Source organism: Numida meleagris, chromosome 1 (genome assembly GCF_002078875.1).
Source record: "Numida meleagris isolate 19003 breed g44 Domestic line chromosome 1, NumMel1.0, whole genome shotgun sequence".
In the NCBI taxonomy this organism is placed as follows: Eukaryota; Metazoa; Chordata; class Aves; order Galliformes; family Numididae; genus Numida; species Numida meleagris.
The window spans coordinates 90475912-90492801 of record NC_034409.1 but is presented as its reverse complement, the minus strand read 5'-3'; the positions used below and the strand labels follow the sequence as shown (position 1 = coordinate 90492801).

At 42.1% G+C, this 16890-nt stretch overlaps 1 protein-coding gene across 2 annotated transcripts in view; it reads left to right on the top strand.

The window, feature by feature from the left end:
• Positions 1–6633, top strand: part of HTR1F (5-hydroxytryptamine receptor 1F) — a 114712-nt gene extending 108079 nt beyond the window's left edge. For both annotated transcript variants that reach the window (XM_021402721.1, XM_021402731.1), the window contains exon 5: positions 1678–6633. In XM_021402721.1, the coding sequence (XP_021258396.1) occupies positions 1716–2816 (1101 nt within the window). In that variant the 5' untranslated portion in view covers positions 1678–1715 and the 3' untranslated portion in view covers positions 2817–6633. The remainder of the gene's footprint in view (positions 1–1677) is intronic.

Genomic DNA, 16890 nt, shown 5'->3' with positions numbered 1-16890 from the left:
ATATCTGCAAGCTAGCAATTACTGTGGATTCAGAAGGCTTTAAGGTGACATTGACATGACAAAAGATATATTTTTATGCATGTGAAGTATATTTCAAGTTCAGAGAGAGGGGCATGGAAAGAGAAAGAGAGCACGCGCATGCTGTAATCAGCTCATGTACAGGACAAGAGTCTGCTCAGTGTTTGTACATAACACAAAATAAAATATATTTCCTCTCCTTGTCCTTCCATACAATTAAATGTTGAGGTCAAGCAATGATAAAAACCTTTGTGAGTAGCCCAGCAGCACATTAAGCATTGCCCTGGTTAGAATATCAAACAAATTGGTCCAAGGGACAAAAGGTTACATACAGTAAATGAGATTTTTTTAAGCCATTTCAGCACAATACCAAAAGTATTTGGTTATGTTAATGAGGCCCATTTTTCCTGCAAAAAAAAAACCCAACCCATATTTAATATATTTCTCTACTTGTAGCACTCAGTGCAACAGAAGCACAACTCACTACAGTCCAGAACTGGACAGAGGAAACCCCACCAAAGGGTTCATCCAGTAGAGCTTCCACACACAAGAAATTGCACATCAAAACTCACAAGAGGATGAAACCCAAAATGATTTTCTTTCTGTGAGTTACAAGTTCTAGTCTAAAAAAGTTAGGAACTCCTACTTCAGTTCCTACTGCAGAGTGCTCAGAAACCCTTTTTGATAAGAACATAGGGTGGAACAGCACTTTCCCAGAACATAACCAAGAGTTCGTTTTATCAGTATTTCCCTGCCTTTTACTTCCTGCAGAGCCATACAGGGGTCGTACTGTTTCCATAGAGATAGCCACTAGAGGAACAACCAGCATTCAAGTTCTGGACAGTTTACTATAGCAGCAGCCACAGAAAAGCAAAACCTGAGGAAAAGAAGTGACATTCTCATGAGTCTAATCAACATATATTTCACTTAGACAATAAGTCAGCCATGTGAAGCTTGAAGACATATTCAGCTGTTTGCTGCTTAATTTTAGAGTTGCACGAGAGGATAGAAATTTTCAACACGTAATTGTTTTGTTTCCTACTTGTACTGCAATGTTTCACTTTTCTGTTTTCTTTTGAAAACTACGTCCCAAGTGAAAAAGCCTATGCTTCTCCACACAAGGAAGGAGACACATACTGATAGGGAAAAATGAGTTTATATATAGGGAAGAAGCATTACACTAGCTTCCTGTGAATTAAGGTTTTCAATGGTATTTACGTTGCTCAGCAGAGCAGACAGCATTAGCCTAGAAGCAACTTCAGTACTTACCTTAGGATGAGACTGCCCATGTTTAATCAGTTTCAAGGACCCACTACAATCCATTTGGAGTAAGCAATTACACTCAGCACCAGCATCACTGCCTTGCACTGGGGACAGAGCTGGTTGTCCCCTGCAGTGATTTGCATCACCCTGCAGGGCAGTGCCATCTCAGACACCATTGCATACTTCTCCCCCTTGACCTTCCCTTCAGCACAATCAAGGAGATAGAGGAGGCAGAGCATACCACACAGCAATAGCCAAGAAAATATCTGCCTGGAGCCAGAATCATTTCTAATTATACGCTGGAGTTTCCTGTAAGCTTGGGGCTTATAGTCTTTTAAGATGACAAATTGAAGATTCTCTGAAAACTGAAGATGCATGTTTTTACTTTTCCAACAGGTAACTTCTACTGGTAAAGATCACCTTTAAAAGGGAACATGGATTTAATAAACTCAACCGAACAAAACAGTACATCAGAAGAACTATTCAAATGGGTGACATCCAAGATTCTCATTTCCATTACCCTGTCTGTGCTTGCACTAATGACAACGGCCATCAATTCTCTGGTGATGACTGCAATAATTGTGACAAGAAAACTCCACCACCCCGCCAACTATTTGATCTGCTCTCTTGCAGTGACTGATTTCCTTGTGGCAGTCCTAGTGATGCCCTTCAGCATTGTCTACATTGTAAAGGAGACCTGGATCATGGGGCAAGTAGTGTGTGACATTTGGCTGAGTGTGGACATTACATGCTGCACGTGTTCCATCTTGCATCTCTCTGCCATTGCTTTGGATCGTTACAGAGCAATCACAGATGCTGTGGAATACGCACGAAAAAGGACACCAAAGCATGCTGGTATCATGATTGCAGTGGTATGGATCATATCCATTTTTATCTCTATGCCACCTTTGTTTTGGCGGCACCAGACAACCAGCAGGGACGATGAATGCATCATCAAACATGACCACATTGTTTCCACCATTTACTCCACATTTGGCGCCTTCTATATCCCCCTGGCCTTGATTTTGATCCTTTATTACAAGATATACAAGGCAGCAAAGACGTTTCACAGAAGAAGTGTCAGCCGGATAGTCAGGGAGGAGGTAAATGGACAAGTCCTTTTGGACGCAGGTGAAAGAAGCACCAAATTGGCTTCAATGCCCAGCACAACAGAGAAGACATCAGAGCCACTGGTGGACTGTGATAAAATCAACGTCAGCATACGAAGCCCCAGATCTGAATCTAAGCACGAGAAGTCTTGGAAAAAACAGAGGATCTCTAGCACAAGAGAGCGAAAGGCAGCAACTACTCTGGGTCTGATCCTGGGGGCATTTGTGATTTGCTGGCTTCCTTTTTTTGTAAAAGAAGTAGTTGTGAACACCTGTGAAAGATGTCACATTTCAGAAGACATGTCTAATTTCCTAGCATGGCTGGGATACATCAATTCCCTTATTAACCCTCTAATCTACACAATCTTTAATGAAGATTTCAAGAAAGCCTTCCAGAAGCTTGTGCGGTGTAGGCAATATCTTTAAGAGCTTTTGTTCATATAAGCAGAACATACTCATTGCTTTTTTTAACATGTATAAATTTATATAACTGAGATCACATTTGTTGTATTTAAGGAAAAGCACCAAGACTCTGCATTCACATTATGACTCTTTTGTATAAGTAGTACCAGGAGCATAAATTGCCCACGTTTTAAAGAGATGAATCTTCTGGGATCAGTTTTGCTCTGGAGAAAGAAGTAGCGTATACTCATTGAGGCCCTGACCATGCTGGCATTTGGAGAGCTGCTTAGTTTGAAGCATATAGGTATTACATTAAATATGAAGGAAATCTACACCTTCGAAGTAGATAAAAGAAAGAAACAAATTTAAAAAAAGAAAAAAAGCAATTCTAAGTGACTTTTTAAGTTTTAAGTAAATAACACACAGATTTTGGTCTCTATTGTCAGTAAGATGGAAAATAAAACTTACTAATGTTATTAGTGTAGGACAGGCTTGCAGCATAGAGCCAAGCTATTTTGAACAAAGGGTGGTAGCTTTAAATATTCCTAGCATCACCCTATGTTGACTAGGTGAGTTCAGCTCCAGCCTTGCCCTCTCCTAGGACTTCCTTGTGTTACGCCCTTGCAATGCCCCAGTGGTAGGGAAGACACTTTCACAGCCCAGCAGTTCGTAGTGAGTCAATATCATGTGCCCTCTGCCATTGCACACCCAAGACACATACAGCCATAGCCCCAGGGGAATGGTATGGTAGTCAGTGCACCTCCAGTGATTAGGGTCTCAGAGCCTGGTGCTCTGAGTCTCCATTTCAGTAGAGCCCGCGGAGAATTTAGCTCATAAAAAGCAGCTGGTCCTCCTTCTACCGATGTTAGAAACATAAGATAATCCCTGCTCACATCCTCATCTCTATCTCACACGCCTGTCCAGGCACAATCCTATATTTCCCAGTACCAAACGTATCCACAGTTTGTGCCAGGGCCCCCAGATAACTGCTGACGGTGGTCGGCTTACTGAGGTTTGGTTGAGAGTCACTAAACTAAGTTCCAGTTCAGCACATGCTCCTCCACTTCCAGAAGCCTAATGTCCCCCAAGTCTTTTCTTGACTGTGCCTCAAGCACTAAGGTTGTGCACCTTCTTCCCAGTCATGTTAGAAAGCAGAGTCCAACCACAGTTTAAGCAGTGGGGGTCTCCAGAAAATGCCCTGCAGCCCTTCTCCATAAAGGGCAGGGAAGTTATCTCAGTCTGCAGTACATGCCTGGGGAGGTGATCCAGTAGGATGCTCATGGGCTGGCCCCTCCAAAACCCCACTTCTCTCAGAGCATCTGGCCCTGGTCCCCAGTCCCAGAAAAGCTGAAAGGACCTCGCATCCACTCCAGCTTGTATTTTTCCCCTTAGATACAAGCTGCCACAGCAGCTGTCAGAGGTGTTTCATGAAAGATGATGAGGTTTGAGACCTGAGAAATTGAACTAATTTGTTTCTGTCACTTGAAATTTACTGTATTCTGCTTTCACATCAAGATCCAAATGAGATATTATTCACAAGTACCAGAAACCATGTATTTGTTTTACTGTTGATTTTAACCCCTCCAGGAAGCTACTGGAAATCCTACTCGTCATATCCTGTAGCTCTAGTGCAGCAGAAGCATAGCTACCTTTTGAAGGCACTAGGATGCGGCAGCATGTAATTTGGCTTGTACGCAGCATAAAATAATGCATTTGATAATTCTGCAGTCAGAGTACAGATGCAGCAGCCCCTGTGACCTCAGCAATGGCTATATTATGCTGAAAGAAAATAACAGTTTTAAGGATCAGCTGTGCTCTGCTGTCTCCAGAAAGAGCCACAGAACTCAGCTTCATGAGAGGATTACCAGGTTAGCAGAAGGCCACAAGGAAAAACACAGTGAAACATCTAACTCTGAAGATCTGTTTCCCTTGTTTTTTTGGTGGGTTTTTTTTTTGTTTTTTTTTTTTTTTTTGTTGTTGTTGTTGTTTCGTTTTTGAGTACTAACATTGGATATTTAAAGCCATGGCTTCCCCTCCCCCTGCTTTTCCCCGTAAATCTGCTGGAGGGTAGAGTGCACTATTTTTCCTCTTACACGTGAGATGTTTGACAATGTCTTGTGAAAGCATATTGGAAGAAAAACAAGGGTTGCTTTTGAGGAGAAAAGATATTTAAGATACTCATAATAGATAAGGCTCAAAGAATGGAATAATATGTAGATAAATAGAAAATAGCTCTCATTTATGCACTGTCAACAGTACTATACTCTGAAATAAGCTGCTAAACGTTTCTCAAAATGCAGGGTGGGTTTTTGTTGGTTTTTTTTTTTATGCTTCTCAATGAGCTCTGTGTGCTCATCCTTCAGCACCCCAGTGGTGGAAGATGCAACTACAAGAAATCTAAGCAAGCAAGCAGGTAGTTATCTTATTAAAAGCACTTACAGATTGTGGACCATCATTTCTTGGTGTCTGAAATTTCCACAGTGACAAACACTGCATTACACATCCCCACACAGTATCATTTCATCTTCAGCATCTATGTGTGCATGTGATGTGCTAAGAAAACCTCTAATTTTTTTCTTTCAAGATGCATAATGGCTAAGGTTTCTGCTAGATGCAGTTTTCCCTTCCCCACAAGATACACAGGCACTCACTGGAGGTTAACATTGAATTCAAAGAGCAAGAGAGAGACTGCAATATTTTATGCACTGGAGCTGGGATTTATTTTTTACAATTAGCTCTTTACCCTGTGGGAGTTCAGTCCCCCAGATAGAAGAAGAAGGAAAAAAAAGGCTGTTTTCTTAACTCTATTTCTCAGAAGAGAGCATATGTACTTGAGGAAAGGGTTTTCCATCTACCTCTGCTTTGGACAAAGCTCCTTGGATCCCTACCTCCGCTGCAGCTGCCCTCCCAGTTGCTGCTTGCTGCCCAACCACCCATCCATTTAGATTTCTTCTAGCACTTGGAGAACCGTATTTGGAGCAGCTGACCTACTCCCACTTCATCTTTCACGGAGGATGATTCCTGATGTAACTATGAATGCTATATCCAGTTCAGGTAGACATTTTTTTTTTACTAACAGTAAGAAGTTAAATACATCTCATTTTTCCGTGCTCAGTCTTTCTCCTTCCCTTCCTACCAAGTGGTGTCCTTTCCTCTTGAGGATAGCACATTCCTACAGAGGGATTGGGGTATGAATACACTTTTGTTTTTGTGACGCAGTCACACTTGTTAATGCATGACTGTACCACCCAGAAACACCCACCTCATCCAAATGTGCTTTTGGCAATCATTGCCTTCAGCTGGTGTCTAATTGTTCTTAGCATTAGGGAGGTACACAGAAATAAGTATGTGCCAAATTATTTTCTCCAGTAGTTACAAACTCAGCACTTCCAGGCAAGTATGCATTCCTATTTGGCCTTTGTGTTTCAGATTCCTTTGCAGAAGGGAAACAGAAGATCACCCCTGTAGCTATAGAAAAGGAAGGGCTTTTAGAGCTCTGCAGATCAAAGAAAAAAAAGGCTGCAAGAAAAGGATGAAGAAACCCTTGTAGCAGCCCTGTAAAGACTGAGCATAAACCTAACACTTGCAAGCATTCCAGCACCCAAGCAGTGAGCATTACCTGCTGTTTTCTCTCTTATTCCTCTTCTGAAAAGTGCTGCTACACTACAAGAACAGTACTACCAAAATCAGAACTATTAAAAATACCAGTAGTATGTTGCTATCCCCTCCCCTGCACAATGCTGAAATGAATTAAGCAGATTTTTTTCTTTAGGATTTTCCGTTTGTCTAATGGTGTCTAATTTCTAATTGTTTTGTTGTTGTTGTTTCTCTCCTCAACCAAGAAGGGTAAACCTTTAAAATAAAAAATAAACACTCCTATGACCAAGAGTTTCTGGATACCATCTAGTAACTCAAAAAAAAAAAAAAATCAAAGCCTTGGTGATACAGAGCTTGGCTAAGAAGATGAAGACTACTGAGAATAGGCAGAAGTCAGCAGCATTGGTATGAACAGTCAAGGTTACCAATTCAATCCAACACAGCCTTTCTAGTGGCAAAACTCTCTCACAGCAGACAGCAATGACTGACTGAAAGAAATCTTATATCCTCAGGAAATTGCTGAAGTCTGAATTTCCTAAAATCCACTTGTTTACTTCATGTTGAGTTGTTGACTTGGTTGAGGCAGAGCAAAAAGGCAAAGAAAGTGTTTACTGAACACTGCTATTTTTTATACACTAGTAGTTCGAATCATTTGTATCCACTCTTTAAGTTAAATACTTATTTAAACTTTAGTTTTGAAAGTATGAATTCCAGTGGAACAGATGAGCAGCACTAATAAAATTAACTTCCCTTTCCACTTTAAAATTAGACAGATCCTACACATGCACAATACTTTCTCTTGTTAAATTAAATCCTTCTCTGTTCTCCCCATACACTCATTGATTTGAAACTCAGAGCAGTATTTTACAGCTTGTGTTTAAAAGACAAAAAACAAATTTAATGCCACACAAAGCACTAACTACTAAGTTGAAGCTAGAAAAGTGATTAATTTCCTTGCTTTCAGTTTGGATCATGACTGGTAGTAGACATTTAATGCAATAGCTAGCTCTCTGCTGGCAGTACTCCAAGATGCAAAAGCTGTGTCTAATTTGTATGACAGCAAGCGTCTGGTAAGCAACTCACTTTTGGCTAAGCCCAGTTTTCCGCATTTCACAGTACAAAGCTGCATAAAATGATCCAGAGCCATGAAAAAAGAAATCTCTCTGTTTGCACACCTACCTTTTCTAAAATGATAGTCACTGGGAGGTAACTCCTCCACAAACACACACTGTTAACCAGCAGGAGCAAAGCTGTGTCTTTATCCACAGCAAAAACAGCGGAAAGCTTTCACCTCCACTTCCTTTTTGGGAGGTAGCCATAAGACAGCCTGACCAGACTGAGGACTAGGTGGGCTCAACACAGACCAGCACTGCTGCCCCACCACGTGCAAAATGAGATCTCTTCAAGGAGAATGCCACCAACAGCAAGCTTACTCAGCACTAGCTAGTAACAGAAAGAAGAGCAGTCCAGTATCCGGCCTGTCTTCCCTGGCAAGGGAAGTTCAACTAGGTATTAATGAATTTGGAGTCAGCTGGTTAGTTCCTGCTGCTTATTTTCTATCCTAACTTAGCTGGGCTCTGTCAGCTGTCCTGGCATGATTTGTAAGACAGTGTTGAATCAATCCTGATCAGTATACAGTTAGCATACCCTCTAATCATAAAGCTCATCTCTGAAGGTCAGGTTTCAACTTGGGTAAATGCAAAGAGATAGGAATTTAAGATAGTAAAAATTCCAGGCAAGGATTTGATGTGGATTTTTCTTCCACAGCTACTGTGACAGCAAGTAAACTAAACCCAAACTAGTGTTCCAAGCAAGCTACATACATATCACAAGTAAGCATGACCTTATTTTTCACAGATATAAGTTATATCACCATTAGACTGTTTCTAACCTCATTCACTGGCAGTCTTTTTGTCAGTTTTTCACAACTTGTTCTCAAACTGCAGAAGAAATATTAATTAACTACTTATCTTCAGTGGATAGGTAGGTCTTATCACAATTTACAGGTAGAAAACCAGAAGTCGAAGGAAGTAGGCATTCAGCACTTTTTATTGGGTGAGGTCCCAGAGTGCCAAGGTTTCCCAGTCTACTGCTAGAACTACAGAATGGTCAAGGCTGGAACAAATATCTGGAGGTCATCTAGAACATGCTGCCCAAGACCATGTCCAGATAGCTTTTGAGTATCTCTAAGGATGGAGACTCCACAACATCTCTGTGACACCTCTATGCCAATGTTCAGTCACTCTCACAGTGAAAAACACATTTCCTGATATTCAGATGGAAGATCATGTGTTTCAGTTTGTGCCCATTGCCTCTCATCCTGTCTGTGGTCATCACTGAAAAGAGCCTGCCTGGCTTTGTCTCCTTTATAACTGCCCTTCAAGCATTTATACACATTTGTATGATCCCTGAGCCTTCTCTTCTCTAGGCTGAAGAGTCCCAGTTCTTCAGGCCTTTCTTCATATCAGAGACGCTCCAGTTCCTTAATCACTTCAGTGGTCCTTCACTAGACTCCTTCCAGTGAGTCCCTGTGTCTCTTGTAGTAGGGAGCCCAGAAATTGACTCAAGCACTCCAGGTGTGGCCCCACCAGCACAGGGGAAGGATCACTCCCTTCCAATTGCTGGCAATACTACTTTTAATGCAGCCTAGGAGGCTGTTGATCTTCTTTGTGGCAAGTACATTGCTGGCTCATGTTTAACTTGATGTCTACAAGGACCCTCAGGGCCTTTTCTGCAAAGCTGCATTCCAGATGGTCATTCCCAAGCATGTAGTGGAGCATAGGATTGTTCCTTCCCAGAAGCAGGACTTCAGGCTTTCCTTTGCTGGACTGCATACTAGTTTGACAGAAGAAAACAACATCTGTGGATTAAAGCAAATCAGAAAAGGGGAAGGAGTAGGAGAACAGGAAGAGACAGACCGAGCAGTTTTTTCCCCATAGTGCCAGGGGGCCTTGAAACAAGCTTGCTTGAGTTGCGCTCAAGTCGAATTCATTTTGAAGATGCCTGGCATGTCCCAGGAGCTGAGCACAGAGAGGAAGCATGTAACACATGAGCACTTACTGGGTCAGTACAGCACTTTATATCTGAGCACATAGGAGAGAAGGCTCAAAGATCAGTGTGACAATACTGGTCAGCAACAAAAAAGTACATCTGGTGAGACTGGGGAATTACGAGTGCTGGGATTTTAAAAGCTACAGTCAACAGAGAAAAAAATTGAGTACGATCAAAGCACATATTTTTAAATCTTACCTACGTTTCAACATTGTCCTCTATTCCATCCCTCTCAGAAGTCACCTTGAGCACAGAAAGAGTGCTAAATGGAGACATACCCCTTGCTTTAGACCTAGCCAGTGATAATTGCTCAGCTTGCTTTCTGTTCTCCAAGCACAAGTTACACAGAGTCAAACCACTACCATGATTCCTGCTTCTCCTTGTTTAGCACTGGTGTATGCCAACCCTGCCCGCTCTGGGCCAGCCTGGCCTTCACCTGTCTCCAGCTCAGAGTTGGAGTTAAGGCCCTCTATAACCAATTTATTCTACTGCTTCTCTTTCTTCCCTAGCAGGAGAGTAACAAAAAAGTGGCCGAAATACCCTCCAAGCTCTAAACCTGCAAACAAGCCAGAAAAATGAAATACAATGAAGCAGCCTTGATCCAAGAGAAAATAAATGAAGGAATGCTTATCTTAACCATCCCTTCTAGTCACTTCAGTGTGTAGTCTGGCTGTTCTTCCCCATAACACAGTGCCCACGATGAATGAAGGATGGAGCTGCTTTCAGAGGAAGGTTTGGCTTCTTTTACATTACTTGAGAAAAGAACTCATTCAGGGATGCTTCGGGGGCATGAGGAAGGCTGTATAATGATACCTATGCTGCGTTTCCTTTTCCCCTGCTGTACCAGGAGCAGCAAAGGAGATGTATTATTGATAAACGTGCCGGCAAGCAAATAGTGCAGATGAAATAAGTGTCGGAGAGAAGGAGAAAAGCAGGAGCAACAGAGCAGATTCTCCCTGAGGGATGGTTTCAGCTTAATCCCAAACCCGAAGCTCTACCACACCTGCGAGGAGAGCTGTTTCCACCGGGCTATCACATACAACCGATCCACTCAGGCCCTACCGGGCCGAGCTGCCGCCATTTCCCGGGCGGGCGGTTCCCCCTAGCGGCCCCGGGGCGCTCCGCACGGCCCGAGCCGCTGCGCCTGCGGAGCCTCGGGGTGGGGCGGGAGGGACGGGAGTGGTCGCAGGGCTCCCGCGGCGACTTTTGGGATAGTAACCCAAGAGTAACTATCAAGCACACAGCTGGGAGAAGGGAAAGGAGATTAATGCAGGTTTCCTTCAGGTTAATGCACGCTTCGGTGTCAGAAGACTCTAGGGACAACGAGGCGCGAGAGGCACTAGAGTTTCCTAGGAAGGAGAAAGGGATGTGACATTTGCTTCCTCTCATTGATGCGGCAAGATTGAAGTAATTTGTGCCTCTGTAACATCTTGTTAGCTGAGACAGGCTCCAGGCTGTTTAAGTTTCACTAGTCTAGAGACTTCAGCAACTTCTCTGAGACCTCCCAGGCAAAGGTCGAGAAAGGCAGCCGTTTGAAATGGGCTGCAGAAACATCCACACAGATTGAAAATGTACATAAGAAATATAGATCACCAGAGATCAGCTCCCTCAATAAATTCTAATACTATAGAACCATAAAGATTGGAAAAGACCTCTAAGGTCACCCAGTCCAACCACCAGCCCTTCCTCACCATGCCCCTCAGTGCCACATCCTCACAGTTCTTGATCACCTCCAGGGACGATGATTCCACCACCTCCCCATGCAGCCTGTGCCAGTGCCTCACCGCTCTCTTTCTGACAAAAAATGTTTCCTAATATCCAGCCTGAACCTCGTCTGGTACAAATTGAGGCTATTCCCTCTTGTCGTATCACTGCTATGCGAGAGAACGAACCTAGAAGCATTTATGCCTTTCACTTGAAGCTTGATTTTTTACTTTTTAAATATAGGCAGCACAGGAGCCATTTGAGCCACTTTGCAAAGTGAAAATGAAAGATAGCAGATTTTCCGACTCCTATGCTTCTGTCAACATCTCTTCTTTTTTCTGTCCTGTATGTTCTCTTTTACTGTCCTACAGACAAAAAGTCACCAAACCTGGAAATTTTTTTCTTCTTCCAAGTTTTGTTAAATTTTAAGGAAAAAAAAAATAAATCATTCATTAAAAGTGTGAGACCGGTTAGAATTACCTATGCTGCATTTCCAAAGAAATAGCACAATGGCAGTGTGAACCCATCTTGTTCCCTTCTGCTGCAGGATATATCACTATATTGAAGGAAGTGGGACTCAGGAAATTACAAATATTTAGACACCCTGAAGACGAGCTAATTCTACACAGCTAAGAATTCACATTTCCAGGTGATTTAGGGAGCTATACAAACTTTATTGTTGCATTCGTCAGGGATATAAGGTGGTGCAAACCCTATCCAATTCAATAGCCATGGAAAATGTAGGTAGTATTTTTTTTGCCAAATTGTACTTCGTACAGTATTTAACATTAGTTTGATGCAGAAATGTCACAGGGACTCATTCTACTTGCAGCATTTCACCATATAATCAGCAAATACAAAGTAAACTCTTGTCCTTTTTCCCTCGTCCCAACATATTTCTTTCTGTCACTGTATGACATACACAGACAAACATTCTAGCGGAGGAGGTCTCCTCACTCAAACGTATCTCCAGGAGATTCATTGCTGGAACAAGCAAGAAGATCAAATGATATCATCAGCATTGTAGGAGATCACAGATATGAAATAATCTCTCTACATTAAGAAGGTATCTGTCAAAGCCCCTGAGCTAAAACGAAGTAAGAGATAGAACAGGATGAGAGCTTCCCCAGGGACCAGAAAAGAAAGTGAAGACTGATGGTAAGACAAACAGCTGACATGGCTTGCAGCACACCCAGAAGGGGTGAAGTCCACTCTCCAGCACCCAGGAAGGTGCCCACTTTGCCAACAGGTCTCTTTCTGTACAAATGAGCTCGTGTCCCCTCTGCCTGCAGCTGCACAAAGATAAGGCAGGGACACGCCAGCTCATGGCAATGTGCTAGCCCTCAAATCCACAGGGCTGAGGTCCTTGCAGGGAGCAAAAGGTCAGCCCAGACACACGGCCAAGGAAGCTGCCAGACCTTTTATCCCTACAACACATCGATGTAAATGCAAGTATTGCCTACTATAAAGGCTACTGTCATTAAGCTGTGTTGAGGTATGGGCAGTCCTGAGCCCCATGAGGACTTTTTGGTGCAAGGAAAATTCCCCACTGACCGATTAGTGTAGTTTTCCTTTTGCTTAGCTTCATGCTGCTGGAACAGCAGAGCAGCCCAGCACCAATAAGAAAAGGCTCTGGTCTTTGTTACCAGGAAGAGAATTTGCTACAGTATCCATTGCCTTCTCTGTGCTGTTCACTGACATGGGATGTTCAGAGAGTTAGGTCATCATTTTGGTGATTTTGTCTGATAGGTGATCCTATGGGATCTATACTGAACTAAATAATCACTGGGTACTTTACAGAAACTGGCACTCTACTTGTGTTAAAAGAAAGCTTTGGCATTGTCTGCACACACCATTTCAACATTTCTCTGCTTGTCTCAACCAGCCATATGAGTCCAAACTGCAGGCTAGAGTACAACTTCTTTGCAATTAGTGTTGTTTGCTCAGTGAGCACGCCCATAAATAAACAAATAAGACTCATCACAGCATTGTCCAAATCCCATTCTGATCCAATTCTGGAATCTCCAGAAACTGCATGGATCTGACAACGGTGCCTTCCAAATCTTCCCTCCAAAACAGCATGGAAATTATTTAACCAAAAGTTTGCGCTCATCCAGCATTAATCCATCTGTCCTTGCCTTATATCACATCTTCACACCAAAGTTGAACAGATTGTTACAGAATTCCCTCTGTAGAGTCCATGGAGATATTGCCAAAAGTTGACTTTTGCCTAGTGAGTTAGATTTAGGGTCTCTTCAGGTGGTGGAAAGAAAGAGGTTCTTCAAGAGATGGGTTAGAGTAGCTAAAACAGGCTGCAGGTGTTAGCCACAGAATCTGAATGCTATCTTCCTTGTCACAACCTAGGCAGACAGAGCAGACTTCAAATAGTCCTTAAGCGTACTCATCAGGATTTGGAAGAAGACTGCTACCTGGAACCTACAGCAACCCATCAAGACAAAGTCTGGGAAGGAAACTCCCACCAGCTGAAGTCAGAAGGTGTTTACATTCACCTTCGGCTTGTTCCACATAGCCTGTCTGAGAAAAAAGTAGTCCCTGGAGGAAATACTGGATATAGTCTGATTTTACCAGTACCATCAAAATGAGGTCTTTTATTGCCATAAGTTAAGGGAGCTTTGTTTAAGAGGAAGCACCTTCCCACCATGCTTCAGCTATTTAACTCTATGCATTTAATTTACCTCTACTTTTTCAGCATACTGCTTTACAATAAGTAGCATAGTCTGAGATGTACCACAAAGAACCTAACCCAATATAAAGCTAAGCTGTGCTAACTCTTGACATTCCCAGCAATGATAATATTCCTGTTAACTATGGAAGGGTTAGGTCAGCCAACATTTTGGCATGGTATGAAAACACAGTTTGTTCTGCTTATTTTTTTTTTTCTTACAGTACCCCTCTCTTCTAGGCTGCCCAGTTATCTAGATGCTTGCCATCCAAAACTGTAAATGCATAAAGCTGAATTTGGCTTTAAGACTATCTTCAATTCACCATTTAAGAAGGATCTTAGATTGCTTAATTTGGCTGTAACAGAAAGAGGGAAAACATCTGCCAGCCCATGTCATTTTGTGAACAGCAATGGTCTGGAAAAAGAAGCATCTAAGCACACATCCTACAGATTCCTGATGAAATACTTTTACTATAACTTCTAATCTGCAAAAAGTAAAGGCAAGAAGGAACAATCTTGTCATGAAGCTTGAAGACAGAAGGGCAGAGATTTCAATCTCTTACCTGACATGGAAGGAAAGACAATATTAAGGCAGAGCTATTTACTCCACCTCTCCAGGGGAATGAGACCACTCTATGTGCAGGGTGAAGAGGACCACCTGGAATCATTTGAAGGGGTGGTGCCTGGCTTTTATGTTTTAAATTCCCTCTGTGATTCAACAGACGAATAGCAATTTGCGTCATTCTCTGTGGCTTTCCTTGACGTCTCTGTGGCAGGAAGACATGGATTTTGCTATGATTAACCATTGGCATCTCATTTGTCTGCAGGTGGCCTATGTTTAATAAAACCTGGAAATCAAACAGTTCTAGGGCAATTGTCAAGTGGACTCCAGCTAGCAGGTGAACACAGGCTAACACAGCTGTGATAGATAACTTTTCTAGAATCAGTCTGAGACAACAAAATGTTACTGTCGTCAGCCATAACCTCTGATGTGGACAACAGCAGGCCAAGCCTCTGTGTTTGATTGCAGTTTTAAAAATTTTCCTTTCTTTCAGAAACTCCAGCCAGCCAGACATGTGGGTTCCTGGCAAACTGCTTGTAGCTCTTGTAGCCTGACTGCTTCTGATGATGCATAAACAAGCTGGTACTTGCACAAAGCAGCACGTGCTATGGCTCTCCTAGCCTTTCCAGGCTTACAGGAACGTATTTCTGTTTCCTCCTTTCACAAATGTACCACTCATTTGTGGTGGATTCTCCTCACCGTGTTATTTTTGTCCCCTTACACTTGTTAACAGCGGCATCTTCACAGGTGAACCACTGCTTTGCTGAGAGAGGTTTTACAAACCACAAGACAGATTGAGACTGATACCTAGCTCTTATTTGCAATCGCTGCCCACATTTTCATTTGTGCTTTTGCAGAGAAAAGAGCAAAGCTAATAACCTGGATTTTTTTTCCAAACATAAATCAGTAAAGTACCAAAATAAAGATATTAGCCTGTCCCCAGAAGATTAAAGAGTACTCCCCACGAAAATGAGAACAAAACAAGAAGAATCTAGCGATAAGCCAGACATTTATCTGAATGACAACACTGTCAGTCAGCAGTTTTCTCTGTCAGGTGGCTATTATGTCCAGGGGTAGCTGGGGAATACCTTCCTTCCAGGCTGCTCTGACTGAAATTCAGACAGACCCAATGGTATTAGTCAGTGCCTATTGTGCATAGGCCTTATAGCTGTGGAGCATCAATGCACTGTGCAATTTCCTTGCTGATCTTCCCATCTTGTTTTCTAAGTTAGATAAATGTATCACAAGGCCCAGGTCATAGTAATCTAGCCACGAAACTGAAGCAGCATAGGAGCAATTTATTCAATACTGTATTTCCTATTTAGATAGAAAAAAAAAACCAAAACTCGTCCCACTTTGTCATTTCACAGAGGTGTAAGTTTTCTGAAACCTTTCTCAATATTAGAGCTGAAAATATCTTTATGTTAGTAAAAACAGGGCTTGAGGCAGCAGCAAGGCTTGGATCATTAACCAACTGAGGTGCAAATGTTATTGGTATCCTTACCTCACAGGCCCACAGAGGACACCGTAACTTGGTAGAATTATTTACAGTGATCCAGCCTCAAACATCCACAGCCTCAGAGGTGTTTTTTTTCTATTTCTGTTGAGCTGTCACACTTACCACAATGCCCCTAGCCTGGTGTCTTGGCTCTTTGTTATCTTTTACAGTGATTAAAATAATGCATTTCCAGGAAAAGTTCTATCGTTCCCAGAGACAGAGAATCAAAGCAGAGAGAAAGAGAGACAAATTTCTTGCCTGAGACCACAAAACAGCAGCAAAGAATTAAACACAAATCTCCTCATTTACTATGACATCATCTTATTACTTCTTTAGGCTTCACTACAACATTTCCAAAAATTTGTAAAATGTTGAAGTCAGAAAACAAGCAAGGATGCTCCTTTGACATAAAAGTGGGGTCTAAAGTAGAGATTTTCTGAAAGAATATGTAAATATTTATTGTTTTAGCTAGGATCATCATTTTTAAACCTTATTGTTCAAAATCGTGGCTAAGGATTCAGAAAACAGTATATTTGTTATTCTTTTAATTTGCCATTGATTACTGTGCTGTCCACATCCACTGAGTTTTCAAGTATTTCTTTAGGACTAGAGACATCACATTTCTTCTGTAGTCACAAAGTAAACCAAATACAGAAACTGGGACTCAGACAGCTGAGATTTTAAGGAAAAAAGAAAGCACAAAAGCATCAAAGCTTTATGAATAATCAGTGAGAAGTAGCAATATATAGTCAGCTTGTGTTTTCAGAGATACTGGAAAGTGAAAAATGACTGAGAGAAGGGAACTTTGTATGAAGCCAGTAGAAAAAATGATGAGCATAACTGTGGAAGCCCAGAATCAAATTTCCACTCTGTCCATTGAATGTTAGGCTGAGATAACTCCCCAAGCTATCACTTGATATCTTGAGGAATGGGGTTGATCTTCCAGATATGGGTCAAGCAAGAGTACCTGCATGCTGGCCGACTGCTGTCATGCCTTTGGAGC